This window comes from Cyrtonyx montezumae, unplaced genomic scaffold (assembly GCF_038088225.1).
Source record: "Cyrtonyx montezumae isolate F1298 unplaced genomic scaffold, pur_monq_1.0 scaffold_29, whole genome shotgun sequence".
NCBI classification, from domain to species: Eukaryota; Metazoa; Chordata; class Aves; order Galliformes; family Odontophoridae; genus Cyrtonyx; species Cyrtonyx montezumae.
This window is the reverse complement of record NW_027072033.1, coordinates 8097027-8113525: the sequence shown is the minus strand read 5'-3', so window position 1 is coordinate 8113525 and position 16499 is coordinate 8097027. Positions and strand designations below refer to the sequence as shown.

The window sequence follows — 16499 nt, the reverse complement described above, 5'->3', positions numbered from 1 at the left end:
AACTTTAGTGATGTGTTCTTTGCATTTGATTAATTGTCTTATTGCTTTTATGTATGCATGTATCTTATTCCTACCACTGAGCAGATATGACTGATACACTGAACTGTTGGCTTCCACTCTTTGAATGTTATTCAAAGAGCACGCTCCTCTGCTTAACAGCTTTGCAGTGGAGACAGCCAAATGGCATAGACTAGAGTCTGCTTTTTTTGTTATTGTTCTTTAATCATTATTGTGTAAGACACTGGCAAGAGTACTTCTTTTTTCATTTATAAACACTGTTTCATGCTTAAACATATCCATTGCTTGGTCAAAGTTATGAAATATTGTTGCACAATTAAATTTTGTTTTCAACATTTCCTGGTAGAAGCAGTAATAGTATAGATAAAACACTAAAGGAAGGGGAGATAGTTAAGCAGAAAAAAAATACAAGGCATAGCCAACAAAGAAGAAACAGAAGTAATGGAAGCAGGAGATTCTTATGGCTTCAGGTCTTATGAGTTGGACAGATTATTTTCTTTAATCAAAAATCAAGCCTGATGCTCATCTGGATTCTATTGCTAGGGTAAAAGCAATAACTTGTGAGTAAACTATTCCTAAACAGAGTCAGAGTAGACATCTGCAGTGTTCTGATGTACGTGTAAATATGTTCAAGAATAGATACTAATTGGGATACGAAAGCTGCTTTCAGTGGGAAATGAAAAGACTTGTTCAGTATTAAAAAAAAAAAACAAACAAACAAAGACAAAAAACAAGTGAATGTTCCTTTGTGAGAGTGGTGGTGCAGCTTGGTATCCTAAGCAGCAAACTTCTTGAAAACCTAGCTTGTATTTTTGTAGCGTATAGTTAGGACTTAAAGGTTTATATCTGGAGTTTAAGTCAATTTTTTGAATCTCGGCAGTGAGGCAAGACTAACAGGAGATCATAGGATTTAGGGTTTGTGGTATTTTAAAAGGGATTTTGTTTGGATGTTTAACATAAAAATGTTCTTAAATAGTGACTTTCTTTAAAGTCTGTATTTCAAATGATGGGTACTGTAAGCAAAAATTTTCCACTAGCATGTTACCCGCTTAGATAACTAACAACATACAAAAGGAGTTTATCTTTCCGTTCCCTGTCATCTTTGACTGTGATGATGGTCTTACTACAATCATCCAGAATGGTAGGATGTGCAGAATATCACATCATTTGTATTTGCTAATGTTTATATTCTACAAATTTTATTTTAGTTATTATGAATGTAGCCCTTTTTTTAATTGCTCCAATTTCAGCCTAGAAAACACATATATGATTTTTGTTATATATTAGGAGCTCCCTGCATTTTTCTATGATGCAATGTGTTCAAAGGGAAGTATGCTTTTACGGAAAGGAATGCAGTTGTTCTGAAGCTTGTGTTTCATAAGAAATAATAATTGAAAGCTGAATCATAGAATCACAGGAATGTTCTGTTTATTTCCACTTGGTGTATTTGTCTCAGGAAAGAGAATTGAATGGTTTTGAAACTATACTGGCTTAGTCTACCGTTATCTATGGGAAATAATTCTGCTTTACTTTAACTGAACATAAATTTATCCAGTGTTACACCAGCTGTCCTTGAAAATATATTGTAAATATTCCTAATATTTTAAATACATTAACATACTGCTGCAGAAATAGCACTGTTTGGAAAGAAATGTTTACTTACAGACTGTCTGTATAGGTAGAATATTTTTTTCAGGTCCATGATAAAATGGTACTTTGAATGGTGCTGGAGCATTAACTCTTTAATTATCAGTGCACTGCATGATGTTATGGTGTTGAATACCAATACCAAAAATCATAAAACCATGACAAATGGTTTCAAAATACAGATAGCCAGATAGCCATTTTCACTCTTAATTCGTACAAATAACTGCTTCTCTTATTTCAGTCTGCATATTCAATTCTGATGGTTATACTCACATTATCACTGTTGGTCAATTCTAGATAATTTTTACTATAACTAAGCAATCTACACATCTGGTTAACATGGTTACTGCTTATTGACCTCAAAATGCCAAGTAAGTTTTTAACATAGAAAGAAAATCTAGATGTCTTTCTCTGCTGATCTGCATTCATCATTATTCTTCCCTACTTTTTATAATAAGGCTTTAGGTTTCAACACTTGCAGAAGAAGGAAGATGAGAATGCGTTGTTTTAAAGACCTTGTCTTTAGTTTATGTAATAAATCTTTACTGTCCTCAATACATGCAAATTTTAGCATAACTACTGTCTTGTCCTGTTTCCTGGAGTATACATTTTTCTTGAGTATTGTTCTTCAAATGTGTTCATATTGTGATAATTAATATCATGTGAATATGCAGATTTTTTAAATAAGCCAACTTCTTGGTTTTAGTCACTTACTGGCTTGTGGTTTTCCTTCAGCATTTGGTTGATTTGAGGTAAGGTAACCCATCTGTGATCAAGAAAATTCTGTTAGTTTCAGCTCTTTGCAGCTATTTACATGCTTTTCTGAGAAACAGCAATTTATTTCATTTTATATAAAATTTCAAAACTTACTAAGGCAGATGTGAATGTCTTTGTACATTATATAATTTCTGTATGCTCCCATAAATGCTTCGGAATTAAAAATGAAAATATTTGAAATTAATAAGATATCTATGTTCCTGTGATAAATGAATGTGAAACTAATACTTGTGTTCTTCTCTTTTTTCTGAACTGTAGGGGGAACACAGAGATTACCTCGTACAATTGGAGTATCTTTGGCTAAAGAGCTAATCTTCTCTGCACGCATTGTGGATGGTGCGGAAGCAAAGTCAATAGGATTGATCAGCCATGTGGTAGAACAGAATGAAGCAGGGGATGCTGCATACAGAAGAGCACTAGCTCTGGCAAGAGAATTTTTACCTCAGGTATAACAAATTATTTTGTTCTTAATGGTTAGTAAATATTAAGACTAGAAAAGAATCATCTTTATTCAGATAAATTGTCATGAAATTATGTATTAAAAAGCCATCCTACTTATATGGAGAGCAATGAAGAATGATCTTTCTCATGTACTGAATGGTGTCATTTGGTAAGTATTTCACAGTGAAGCAAGTAAACTTTGTCAGTACTTGTGTCAACATAATGTAGTCTGTGTTTGTACTGTATATTTTGTTTTTCATGTTTTAAACATTAACAGTAGTGCAATAATCTTAGTATAAAGCAATTATCTCAATACTCCATTACTGTTGAGCACTTCAGAAGAGGCACAGAAATATCATTATGAAAGTGAGTATATCTCAGTGTTGATTTTATTTTGAAAACCTTAAGTATAATTTCAATATTAGAGCAAAACCCATTTAGTGTTGGAAAGTGATCTATTTGTTTTCTGACCTTTGTGTGTATATTTGGTGGAAGTATCATGCTTTTATATAAATTATTCTACATGCAATCTTTACTCTGTCTTTTACTAAAAGAGTTAAAATGAAATTTGCTTAATTTCTGGGCTTTAGAACTTAAAAATTTTGGTACGAAGTTTAATCATGACTTTTGCAGGGGTCTTTGTGTTAGCCAATTGCTACCTGTTGCATTATGCCATTGAGTGCAGGCTGTTTTTCACAGTGGGAATGTGAGTTTGGAACTCTCGATGAATTCACATTCCTACTGAAGCATCCAAGGTAGCAAATTCATAGGAGATAGTATTAAAGAAAATCAGTAAACTACTCTATTAGGTCTGAAGTTCAACAGAAAAATCTTTCAATTTAAAATAGAAAATTTACAGATTAAATATGGTAGTTAAAAATGATTGTTTCTTCAATCCTCATAGAAAGTCAAGTATGAAAAATATGCTGATTATTTTAACATATGATTTTGGAAGGCCTATTTATTGTTACTGCTTTGCAGTGAAACCAGTTTAGGAGCATATGGAGAGCTCTGGGATCTTGAATGTTTCACTGACAGATGTAGTGCCACATCACTACTGAAGTGACTACTTGATTCTTCTCACAGTAGCAAGCCACTGCTTTAAAGCAGTATTCAGTCATAGAATCATAGAACTCAAAGATCACCTAGTTTCAATCCCCCTGCCATGGGCAAGATTGCCAACCAGTAGACCAGGCTGCCCAGAGCCACATCCAGTCTTGCCTTGAATGCCTCCAGGGATGGGGCATCCACAGCCTCCCTGGGCAACCTGTTCCAGCACGTCACCACCCTCCGAATGAAAAACTTAATCCCAACATCCAACCTCAATCTCCCCTGTCTTAGTTTAAAACCATTCCCCCTTGTCCTATCATTATCAACCTGCGTAAACAGTCTGTTTCTCTATCTGAATATTCAGAAGCAGATGCCAACAATAGGGACAGGACAGAGGTAGATGATTCCCAAAGATGACTCCTTGTGGAGGAGCAGGGTCAAACTTCTGGATCTTGTTGGTCTCGGTCACAGAAGAGTGTCATCACCTGAATCTGGCAAGCTTCACAGTAGCATGTTTTAGGTTGGAAGCTAAATCCATTCATTTCATTTTGTTTTCATATTTTCTCTTGCATCTCTATTGTATGATAATAGGGACATAATTAGATTGTTCTGTCAAAGTCCTATAATGATTTTCTCTTATGGTGGCTGTTCTGAGCCTGGTTTTCACAGGCATCAGGCAGTCTTGACAAAACGGGGCTGCTCAGCACATAAGCCCAAAATATTGGTCTAAGTTGTCTCTTCTGAAAACAATATGCTTCTTTCATATATTCTCAATATTGAAAATAACAGTTTGGAAGAAAATAGCTGCTGTAGCCATGTATTTTAGGATATTTGACCTTTTTTAATAGAATGTCCCAGCACAGTAACACTGATATGCAGGTTGTTTAGAATAATCTTTTAGAATCTGATTAGAATTAATCTGTGTCTTTCACTTTAGGGACCAGTAGCAATGAGAGTTGCAAAGCTGGCCATCAATCAGGGAATGGAGGTAAGAACCTGTATTTCCTGTAAGTATAATCAGAAGTTGGGTTGGCAACAAGTTTACTGTGATGATAGCTTTTTTTGCTAGAAGTTTGTTTAGTTTTTCAGTCTATAGCCTTTCAAAATCTATTTGGCCACAATTTTTAAAGATTAAATGTAATACTTTTATGTCTGTGTTTATTGATTTTTAACTCCTGAGACTAGAATGAATGTTGATTCCCACAATGAGGCATAATGATCCCACATCTGCCTAGGTGTAATGCACTCTATTAATTCCAGAAAGTAAACACAGACTATTATGAACGAGTTATGTTAGAAAAAATAAATATGCAGAAAAGAAATTGCTAAAGACTCTGTCTAGTCTGTCAAGGCACACAGTTTAGTGTTTATTACATAATAAAGGCCAAGAAATACGTTATTTCTTTTTATTACCTTAATAGAGGCAACTTTTAAAATTATATGTGAAGACTTATTTCATATTGGACTCTAAATGCACACTTTCTTAAACAGTAGCGACCTATTTCTGAAGTTCCTTAAATACCTGCCCTAAACACATCTAGACACATGTTTTACTTTAGGCATGTGAATTATCTTGCTGCAATCAGCAGTACCATTCATACTTAAAGTTAAGCGCATGAATAAGGTCTGCACCAGAACACTTTATAGTTTAGTGTGAGAAAGAAAAAAGGATCTCATCACATGGAAAATCTAAATCCAAGAGTACAAATTGAAGGACATTTTTCTTTTCATAGTCTCAGAAACAGCCAAAATGATAGAGTTGAGCAAATAATGCCACCAGTAACTTCTGACCTAAGAACCAAACTCAGATACTGCTGTCCAAAGAAAATGTTCATTAGGTTTCCACAAGTGATGGTGGAATTCAGGTTTTATTTCAGATATATCCAAGGTTCAAACTGCTACAGTTGAAATTGTCCAGCTACCAGCTGTAGTGAATTGAAAGGTCAGAATAGTGATGTTTGTACGAGGGACAGTAGTAGGTTTAGAAGTGCTCTGAATGGTCATGTAGTTCAGACTTGAGAGCCAAGACAAAGTCTACTGTATCAAAAGCGATGAAGCCAAATGTTCCTTCCCACTGCTATTACATGACAGAGATTTCATGTCTTCCCTAGGTAATCTTTTTAGCTTATCTTCCCTTGACAATCTGCTTGCGTTGCATAGCCACAGTCTTTTCCCTGGCTATTTGGAGAACTGATAACTTCTGCAGCAGCTGATGCTTTAGAAATGCAGGGAAGTACTGTGGAGAAAGTAATTTCGGTCATTTCAGAATGGCCATTTCAGCTGTTTAGCCCAGCCCACAAGGAAAAATACTATTAAAGTAGGTGATGGTGCAGGATTGTCACTGGCTTCATTTACTTTTTAAAATCCATTTAAAATTGAGTTCATGTTAACTTTAGAGTGGAATCATTTTATTTCAAACATTTTTGAAGGTACTTGTTTCAGAGCAATTTCTGAATGATCTTGCCATAAATCTTTTTCCCTTTTAGCAGTTGAAATGATTACAAAAGTGCATGTCTATAATGATTTTTATTCCTGATGATTTGTAATGAAGAGCATACATTGTTTTGACAGTGTGTTACATTCTACTTTTATCACCATTTAGAGGAACTGTCCCAGAAATGCAAGGCACTGTCACCACTTGGCAGTGAGATATATCTATGTTAAGTAGTGTGGAAGACAGACATGTCACAGACATGTTTTACTATTTGGCATATAGTAACAAAGTATATACTTAGTTAGCTGTTTAAGAAATAATGCATGTGAAATGTACAAAAATATGCTTTTAAGAATATTTAATTCTTTTCCTCAGGTTGACTTAGTAACGGGCCTAGCAATTGAAGAAGCCTGCTATGCTCAGGTATGTAACTATGATTACATGAAAAGTGTAAAAAAGGGACTTTGCTGGAGTATGTTGTGAGAACTTTTTGCTTTCTTCTGCATATATCTTGCAACTGTATTTACGCCTTCCTTCTATGTACTTTTTTTGTTTTGTTTTGTTTTATATGAGGAATTTAAGGAAGGAAGTATAGGACAAAAATGTTTGGCTGAAGAGAATTAATCACTGCCAGCCCCATGCCATACCAGCTATGCATTGCTGTGCATCTATTCCAGTTTGTCACTGCTTTCTTTTGGTTAGCATGAAATAACGTAGAGGACACTTCAAAGCATGTGCAATTTGACTGCATGTGTTCTCTCCAACAGAAAATCAAGATGAACATCTTTGCCAGCAAAACATGAGAATAACATATTCTTAGTTTGTATATTCTTGAACTTTGTGACAAATTTTTGATGGAATAAACAGAAGCATCAGCATTAGAGATACACTTATGTAAAATATGCAGTGATCATATTACAAACCTCCATTCCCCCCACAACCCACCAAAACAGCCACATAAGAAAGAAACCAAAAGAAACCAACACATCAAAACCCTGAAACAAATCCTAGAGATTCTCAATCAGATAAAAGATACTCCTTCTTCCACTCTGTTTCTTAGCCTTCCTGTATGCCTTTGAAGTGACTGCTACTTTCCTACATCTTATTATACACTGGAGTTTTCATTTTTCTGTTGTGCTATAAGTTACACAGAAAAACTGGTATTTGTACAGAAATATTTTTCTTGATTTTTTTTTGTATCTGTAATGAAATGTTATTCTGCTCTTTGCAGACCATTCCAACAAAGGATAGAATTGAAGGTCTTCTTGCATTTAAAGAGAAAAGATCTCCTCACTACAAGGGAGAATAAAAGAAGTTGATGCCTTTAAAATAAAATGGGGTATATGTACAGATATGAGGACCATTAAGATGCATTTTGCATCTATGCCTAGAAAATCACAACTACCAAAGTTAATGAAAATCATACCAATGTTACATCTTTTGTGTGTCCATACTCATACTGGAGCAGGATAGAAGCACGTATCTTCTCATGCTCATTACAGTGTCTGAAGGCCTTGTATTGGAAAGGTCACAGGTTCATGAAGCATTTTAAAAATTCCATGTATATGAAAATTGCCATTCTATAATTAAAAAAAGCTCTGTAAATTCTTCATATAGACAAAATGTGATGTGAAATATAACTCCGATTTATCATTTTATCGACATCAAAGTGACTGCCAAACACCAAAAATAATAAATTGTACCAAATACGCATTAAAATGATTCTGTATATCAGTAAAATTATGCCTGAGTATTCTACCTGAATATGTATATTATAAATAAAATGAAGGGAAATTAAAAGGATTATTGTTTGTTAGATGTTAAGCTTAATTGTCTGACTTACAGTATTCTTGGTAAAATGAAATTAACTTCCATGAGAATAGAACATAATGGCATCCTTTTGGTGAATTCATTGACAGTATATTCATTTAATTGTATTAAATGAAGATATCTTATAGTCCAGCCTTACTAATGCACTATTGTTCTTTAAACTGGCTTTGTTTTGCATTTTCCCAAAATACCACCTGATCAGTACTGTCTGCTGTTAAGGAACCTTATTTCACTAACCCTTGTTGTTTTAAGTTTGTGGTGACTGTATTAAATATTTTTGTTTGGGGATAAGACTAATGCGCTGCTATAGAGACTAGAATTCTCTTCTATAAAGGACCAAGAGTGTCCTTTTTGAAGGGTCTAATAATGTATATTTATATACAACAGGGATGATAATGAACTGTTCTTTGTTCTGTGGCAGCATCAGGGTTCTTTTCATACTTTGAAAGAGAAATCCAGTAGGTTATGAGGTGAGAGAACTGTTGTGATTTGTATTGTATTTGTTTTGATTGTGGTGTATACAACAAATACCTGAAAATAGCCTCTTAAAAAGCATTTTTGCTGACTTGACTGGAAAATAAACATGCCTTAGCAGTCAAAGGCTGTCTTTTTTTTAGAAAACAAATTTCTTTGTAGTTAGTTACCATTGACTTCTGAAACTTGTGCATGCCCTGCTGTTTCTGCAGGATTAACTATGGTCAGTGTCCATATCTATGATGATAAAGCAGCTATTCAACATGAAATGACAAGAACTCATTTAAATGCATATTTAGACATATCATTACATGTAAATTGATTATAACTGGTAGAGCACACACTTTATTAACTGGTGAACTTGCTGAGTCGATCATTTTGTGCATGATAGTTTGCAAATAAAGTATCAGTGCTTGTTTTGATAGTCACATAAAGCCTTGAGGGTCATTTTCTCCTGTTTTTGAAGTGCTAACATGTCATTTTCATTTTTACTGAGTAGGAAATAATTATGTTAATGAGATTTAAAAAAAATTAAGTCTGTGCTGGCTGATTTGTGTTTGTGTATAACTTTGATATACTGTCAGGTTATTGAGATGCGTCTGGTTTTCTAACAGGGACTGATTAAATAGCTTCCATGAATGTATTTAACAAAACAAAAAAAAAACTTAACTTCAAATGCTGTGGTGTAAGACTGTAGATTTGTGCCTTTAACTAGTAGTTTTGATCTCAGAAAAAAATTTTGCTGTCATAGTGGTTTCTCCATTCCGTTTCTCAGGAGAAGATATTGTCAGATTGTGGTAATTTGAGTCTCTTCTTTGAAGTTAGCAATTTAAATATTAATTCAAATTGAGTACCAGCAGTGTGGTTCTTAAAGGTTCTGTGTAGAGATATTGAAATAGTTATAAAGAAGAATTTTTGCAAAGAATGTGTTAAAGAACACTTACTGTCTCTGTTATTAAGTAACTAGCATTATGATGACTTAATTGCTCATAGTAAATAGCATTATTAGACTTCTACTTCCATGAATGGTTGTTTTGCAACAGAAATGCTCTTTTAAAGCCCAACTTTTTCTTAGGAAAGTTATGATCTGGCATATACTCCTCCAGATGCTTAGACTAAGTTCTTTCAATTCCTGATTGAGCCAAGCTCTTCTCCACAATATCTGAATGGTAAGTGACCCATTCTGGTTACCTAAAAGGTTATTTCATGGTCCCCAGGCGTAAGCAACTCTTTCTCCTTGCTTCTACTCAGCTCAAGTGGATTGCGAATTCCTCTGCACTTCAATTCTGAGTTCATAGTTGACAAGTTGTAGTACAGGTAAAGCAATTACCTTGAGCATCTCAGTGGTATAAGTGCAAGTGCCAAACAGTACGGATATTCTTGCAGAAGTTGTGTAAATTTGTATGACCCATACATCTCATTTTTGCCTCTAACCTATGAAATCATTAATGTGGAAGTAACTCACATCTCACTAGTTTTACTAAGTTTCTGAATGAAGTTTTAAGAATTGTGTGGATGACTTCAGTCACTTGAATGCCTTTGAGTGTCTCACCTGCTATGAAGAAATAGGGTCCTTTATTCTGAGATTGTATAATGATGCACTTAAGAGCACTTGGAGAATGTTGTTTTGTGTAACAGATCTATGGAATTTACAGAGCCATTTGTGCCAAGTTGCTGAAATTCTATCAGTCTGTGCACTATTAGTCATAGTCCTACTTCAGGGTTCATATCTGTTCTTTTACAGTTGCTTTTAACCAGCTGCATTCAAAATAGTAAACACTAGGATGTGTCATTTGCAACTGTTTCACATTTGTATCGCTCATTGATCTGTCTGTTGAACTCAACAGAAAAGAACTTGTCTTTTCTACAGAAGAGAGACTAGCTTGAATTTGTCTTCAGGAGACATAGCAAGTAAAGTAAGGAGTTTCGTATTACTGATACTTCATAGCACGGAAAGAACCAGCTCAGAGTTACAAAATGAAAACAGTAATTGATGTATCTTAATCTATTGCCAGCTTAGGTTCTTTTTGATTGCTTTTCCATGTAAGCAAATCCCTAAAAAGGAGTCTACTGAGATTAGTCAAGATTTATAATATTCAGAAGAAAAAGAAAAACTTCATTTTTTTTCTGGTGTAAATAGAACAAGATGTGCTTCCATCTCTCTCATTTATGAAATTTTACACACATTAAACTTAATGGCAATGCTGAAAAGTCATGGGACTTCATTGCCTAGTGAAAGCTGTATAGTTAATGCACTTATGGTATGATAATGACAGTGCAGCTATTTTAAGATATTCTTTTTCTGCACACTTCTAGAGAGACATCCAAAAATGAGAGAAGGAGAATAATTGCAAACAGATAAGCCAAAAGGAGAGATGTGTTCAGCTAAAGGTAATGAAATTCTGTTTGTGTATTTTGAGGGATTACAAATACTACTTTTTCAGTTTATGTCTTTTCTTTTCTTTTTTTTTTTTTTTTTTCTGGGGGGGGGGGGCTGCTTTTATTCAGAGTCTGGAGCTCAGATAACCTTGCAGGGTACATATCTAGTAAGCTAGGTGGTGACTTTCTTTGTTTGCTCTTTAAACATTTCTGAAAAGTAGAAGAGTTTTAAAAATTATCCCAAAACATTTTTGAGAGGTTTGACTATAAATATCCATGTTTCCACTGAAGGTTTGTGAAGGTAAAATTTTTATTTTTCAATCTTGAAGTAGAGTTTTTCCTTAGTTCTACTGAGTGTGCTGTGTTTATACAATATATTCATTGCATATTATAATACAACTATGTAGACATGTCATCTGCACACATACATAGGTTGCTCCAAAAGTAATGCCTCCTATTTGTTATCACAGAAATCACGAAAGCTACAAAGAACACAACAGCAGTAATTGATAAAGCAAATTCTCAGCTACAAAATGCTATTTTTTCAACACAGTCCCCACTATTAGCAGTGTATTTTCACCACTGACAAACAGGAGCCTGCCTACTACTCTTGTAAAAATCTGCACCAGTAAAAGTAACCCATTGTCTCTGTTGCCACTGCTAAAGCATGCCACCCACTGCCTCACTGTGCTCACTTCCACTATTTGGTCTCCATAAACGCTCAGGTAGTGTCAGTGAATGCCAGTGAGTGCCATTTTTTTCTACACATAAAGATTCAGTAGAACCCTTTTGTTTCATACCCACTTCCATGTCAAACACCATTTTGTCAGACTGCCCCTCTGCTGCTGTCTGTCACATGGCAACAACATGTAATGGAGTGTGGGAGGGAAAGTTAATCTTGTACTGCCATACCACCAACATCTGGCTCTGACAGCGTAGGCCAACATAATAAAATAGGATACATTCCTTTTAGAGCAGCCCTTGTATATGTGTGTATGGGTGTACATATGTGTACATGTAAGTAAAACTGTTCTGTCAGGTAATCACAGAATCACAGAATTATAGGAGTTGGAAGTGACACAGCTGTTTCCCCTTGTCCTGTCCCCACAGACCACTGAAAAGAGGTTGGCCATGTCTCTTTGACTCCCACACTTAAGATATTTATAAATATTAATAAGATCACCTCTGAGTCTTCTTTTCTCAAGGCTGAGTAGACCCAGTTCTCTCAGCCTTTCCTCAGAGTGGAGGTGCTTCAGACCCTTTATCATCCTTGTGGCCCTCTGCTGGATTCTTTCCAGGAGAATAATAAAGCCCTTTCAGAACGTGATAGTAATATTTTATTCCAGGAAGTTTGTAATTTATTTGTGCAGGAACACTACCAGCAAAAACCTTGAACCCCCTAAAGCATGTTCTGTTACTGTTCCAAATGGCAATACTTGCTGTGTAGAAGTCCTGTAATACAGAAATTCTTCTGCAGAAACAGCAGTCAAGTACCTAGGGCAAGTATATTCGTTACCATGTGTTTTCGTATGTACATTTGGTAGTTCAAGGCTAGAAAAATGTAGCAGAAGTCAAAGTGATTTCCAGTTTTCTACAAAGGTGTGGCTTGCCAGATTGTGCATTCCTCCCAGCCCTACAGAACCATTTGCTTCCGCAGTTTGGACAGGTCTACAGCAATCATGAGCAGCTCATTAATCAACAGCTGTCGTAGATTGTAAGATCAGTCTCCACCCCTCCTTTACTAGGTCTAGACTTAGATTTCATCTTAAAATTTTATCTGGTAGATAATTCTTTCAAGGACATTAATTCACATGGGAAGAAATATGAAATATGTTAAAAGAATTTATTATAGAGGGTGTGAACATTCTGTGTCAAAGCTGTCTTATTGCAATACTTGAGTTCAAAATAGTTTATTAACCCTCTAAGATATAGTCTGCATATATATATATATTTATATATGTATATGTTCATAAACTCTTCAGAGTTCTTGTTAGTGACTACTTCTTTTTTATTATAATTTCTAAAGTTCATGCTAATAAAGCTTTTATAACATTGAAGAAGTGAGGATATGTTGCAGTTTTCATGTTGCATAATATAGTCACTTTTGAAAGGACATGAAGAGTTTGAGGTTATTTTTAGGCAACATAGATGAAATAGTTTCTTTTTTATTCTAGCAATTGCTAATTGATTTAACATTTTCATTTAAGCATAAGGGACTTTGTGATATCATCTTTGGCTCAATTCTTCCTAGCATGTTAAAAAACCCTATGCCAGTTGTACAGATTCTTTAGAAAACATGTCTCATGTAGCTTAGAAAGAAAGTTTATAATTTAAATTACACAGAGTTTAGAAGGTTTTTTTTTTTCATTACATATAAATGTTAATAATATGTCTGTAAACTGGTTCATGTTGAGTATTGTTTTGATTGTGTTCTTATAGCCAGTCTCCTCTTCAAAGTAGCAATGAAAAGTAGGGAAACAAGGAACATGCTCCAAAGAAACAGTGGATCTTGGAAGGATCTTGGATAGAAGTGGTTTGCGTAGTGTGTTCAGGCTGCAGTGACTAAGTCACAGTCCGTTTCAGCTCAGTCACTTCTGTTATTTTTATAGACAGCTCCACAGATTTTTCTATACTGGCTTCTTTCAGTCTGAGTTCTGTACTCTAATCACTGATAGAAATCGTAACATACGTATGTGATTCCTTCTCCTTTGAGAGGCGAAAGATCCACAAAATGCAGCATAAAGAGAAGGGTTCTGGCTATGCTACCAGTTCATAAATGAAGACGTGGACATGTTTTAGGTCTCTTTTTTCCACTTTTTACTGAAGGAAATTCCTTTCTTCATTGAGATTCTCAAATACAGTGTGTTTTGGATGCTTAAAATTTCACATGTGTAGGCTTAAATTAGCCCATTTTTGAAAAATATTTAATAGAGAGTATGCTGCAGTCAGTTGATCTGGCTAAGTGCTCAGTAGTTGAAGAGCAGATCCATTTCTGCTTCCTCTTTTCACGGAAATTGATCACTGAGTCTCTCAGTCAGTCCTGACTAAAATATTTTTATTTTAGTTAATTACATAGCAGTAATGACCACTAGTCTATTTGACTGGGAGGAGAAGACCTGTATTGCAGTAAATATTATGCTGCTTTTTTAATAGATTGTGGAGCAAGGACTAGAATCCTGCTGTCTTTTCTCTCATTCTCCAGCATCACCTCTGTATTCCATGGCATCTTGTCTGACAAATGCGAAGATGCCTGCTGACTCAGATTCCTTAGCTATGGACGGTTTAATTCATACATCCTGAAAAGCCATCATACAGCATGACTGCTGCTGCTCTCTACTGTCATCAAGAGCAGAAATTCGAAGGTCAAAGGAAAATCTCAACAGCTAAGCAAAAAATTTGAGAATCTAAATTTTGCACTTGGTCACCTCAGTTCCTGTATAAATGTAGTATTGGGTGTGCACTTCCAGGCTGCTCTGTGCTTTGGAATTGTTAGTTAAGTGTGAAAATAGTTCCTTAAAGTAAGCAGGGTATATCAGAAATCTCTTTGACCACTGACAGCATACAGTTAGTCCCGTAACGGAACAGTTTTGCTGTTAGCAGGTGGCAGTGCTTATGGAACGTGGTTACTCTTTCTGTACCAGCTCCTCTCTGTAATCAGTCTGTCATCGGTTAGGTAAAAGGAAACCTAGCAAATCAAGGAGGAGGTGGTGTGGGAGCAGCCATGGCACAGCTATACTACCAGAATGGTTGGTGGTGCTAAAGCAGTACTATTAAGCTGGTTATTCCAGCTTTGCAGCCTGATTCTGCCAGCAGCAAAGCACAGAGTGACTGTGTACAGGGCAAAATTTGGATCATAAAGTGCATGTCCATATGTCTACTCTGCTTCCAGCACATAGCTTTATGGCAGTTCATGGAAGCTTCTAAAGCATTGTTTCCATTGCTAAAATAGCTCATCAAAACCACGTCTCCACAGGTATGTGTGTTTAGAGTTACAAAAACATTTTGTTCTTTACATGCGTTTATAGTTTGTATAATTACAGAATATTTATCTGAAGTATTTCGCAAGTATACTTTTTGTGTAATACTGGTAGGAGATTAAGTAAGAGCTGCTTACTAGCACTGTTGCGCAAGAACATCAAATGTTATTGTGATGTACAGAGATTCGAGGTACTGAGCATGCTTTTGCTTGCTTTCTTCCTGTGACCTTTTTGCTCTTTCATATAATACAGCAGTCCTGTGCCAATGGAGCGTGTTTTCCTTTACACAAATGCCAGTAGCCACTTGAACAGGGCACTCAATTCTAGTTTTGATGGGCGGTGCCTGTAATGGACAACAGTAGAATATCCAAGCCAAGCTGGCAATCTGTGTGATTTAAAGTGCCAAAAACTTCAAAGCTTCCTTTTTGAATTCTAAAGGAATACAAGTTTGTGTTTCTTCATATCATCAAACTTAATTATTGGCAATAAGTAACTGCTGGCAAGAGCAACATATCACCTGGCTCCGTTTCTGCTTTAAAAAAGGTCAGCATATGGCATAAACACTTCGCTGTATTGTACAGCCTTGTACTCTGATCACATAACACATGCTTCAGAAAGCATTACGCAATGTTATACTCACTGATTAATGACTGCTTGCACAAGAAGTTTTTCATTACCCTGAATGCTAGCATCCTGGGAATGATTAACTTTGTGACATAACCCTCATCACGTAAATATGGAAGATTCAAATATAGCCTCAAAATAACATGTTTTAGAAATAACCGAACACTTTCCTGCTTAGCACTGTGTACAGTACATGATTAACAACTGCTTTAAACCTTCAGAGTTGAATAGGAAAGCCTATTTGGGCAAACTGCACACAAGGTTTATTTTTAGGGTTTAAAGTTTTACCCAAGATGAATTTTTGCACACAGCAGCATCTCATTTGCAGTGTTTTTCCTCTGCTTGTGTAGGTTTGAATTTCCTGAGAAAAATCCATGCCAACAATGTTCAGTGTTCAGCCAGTGAATTAAACAGAGCAAGTTAAATCTAGCCCTTATTCAGGCCAGCAGCTGCATGTGTGTAAATGACTCAATCCACTGTGTTCAGTATGATAGTGCACACAGTTGTGTGCTTAAATCAGCTTGGTTATAGAAGAGTAAATTCACAACAATTGTTGTGATTTTTCTGCAGACAAAATAACAAAGCAGAATGTCCTGAATGAATCAGCTTGCAAGCTTACAGTCTGAACATTGCTACACATTCAGCTTTAACATTTTGAATTTCTTCTGATTGATTGGTCCATGTTCATGTTTTGTCGATTCTGGTGTTAAAAACCATGACAATAGTGCATCATGGATGTTATCATCTGAACAATGTAGAAAAGAGGAAAAACTTGTAAATATAAATGTTCCTCACCATTTTCCCCCACAAATGAAGATGCACATTTGTTCTTGAAGTAATGTCAGTTC

At 35.5% G+C, this 16499-nt stretch overlaps 1 protein-coding gene across 3 annotated transcripts in view; it reads left to right on the top strand.

Annotated features, from left to right (window-relative positions):
* The window catches only part of AUH (AU RNA binding methylglutaconyl-CoA hydratase), a 128263-nt gene that overhangs the window by 101800 nt on the left and 9964 nt on the right, over positions 1 to 16499 (top strand). For 2 of the 3 annotated variants that reach the window (XM_065740673.1, XM_065740672.1), the window contains 4 exons: positions 2701 to 2888; positions 4871 to 4921; positions 6743 to 6790; positions 7599 to 8797. In XM_065740673.1, the coding sequence (XP_065596745.1) occupies positions 2701 to 2888; positions 4871 to 4921; positions 6743 to 6790; positions 7599 to 7676 (365 nt within the window). In that variant the 3' untranslated portion in view covers positions 7677 to 8797. Of the gene's footprint in view, positions 1 to 2700; positions 2889 to 4870; positions 4922 to 6742; positions 6791 to 7598; positions 8798 to 10987; positions 11063 to 16499 lie in introns of those variants that run through there. The other variant, XR_010622459.1, reaches the window with a different exon arrangement.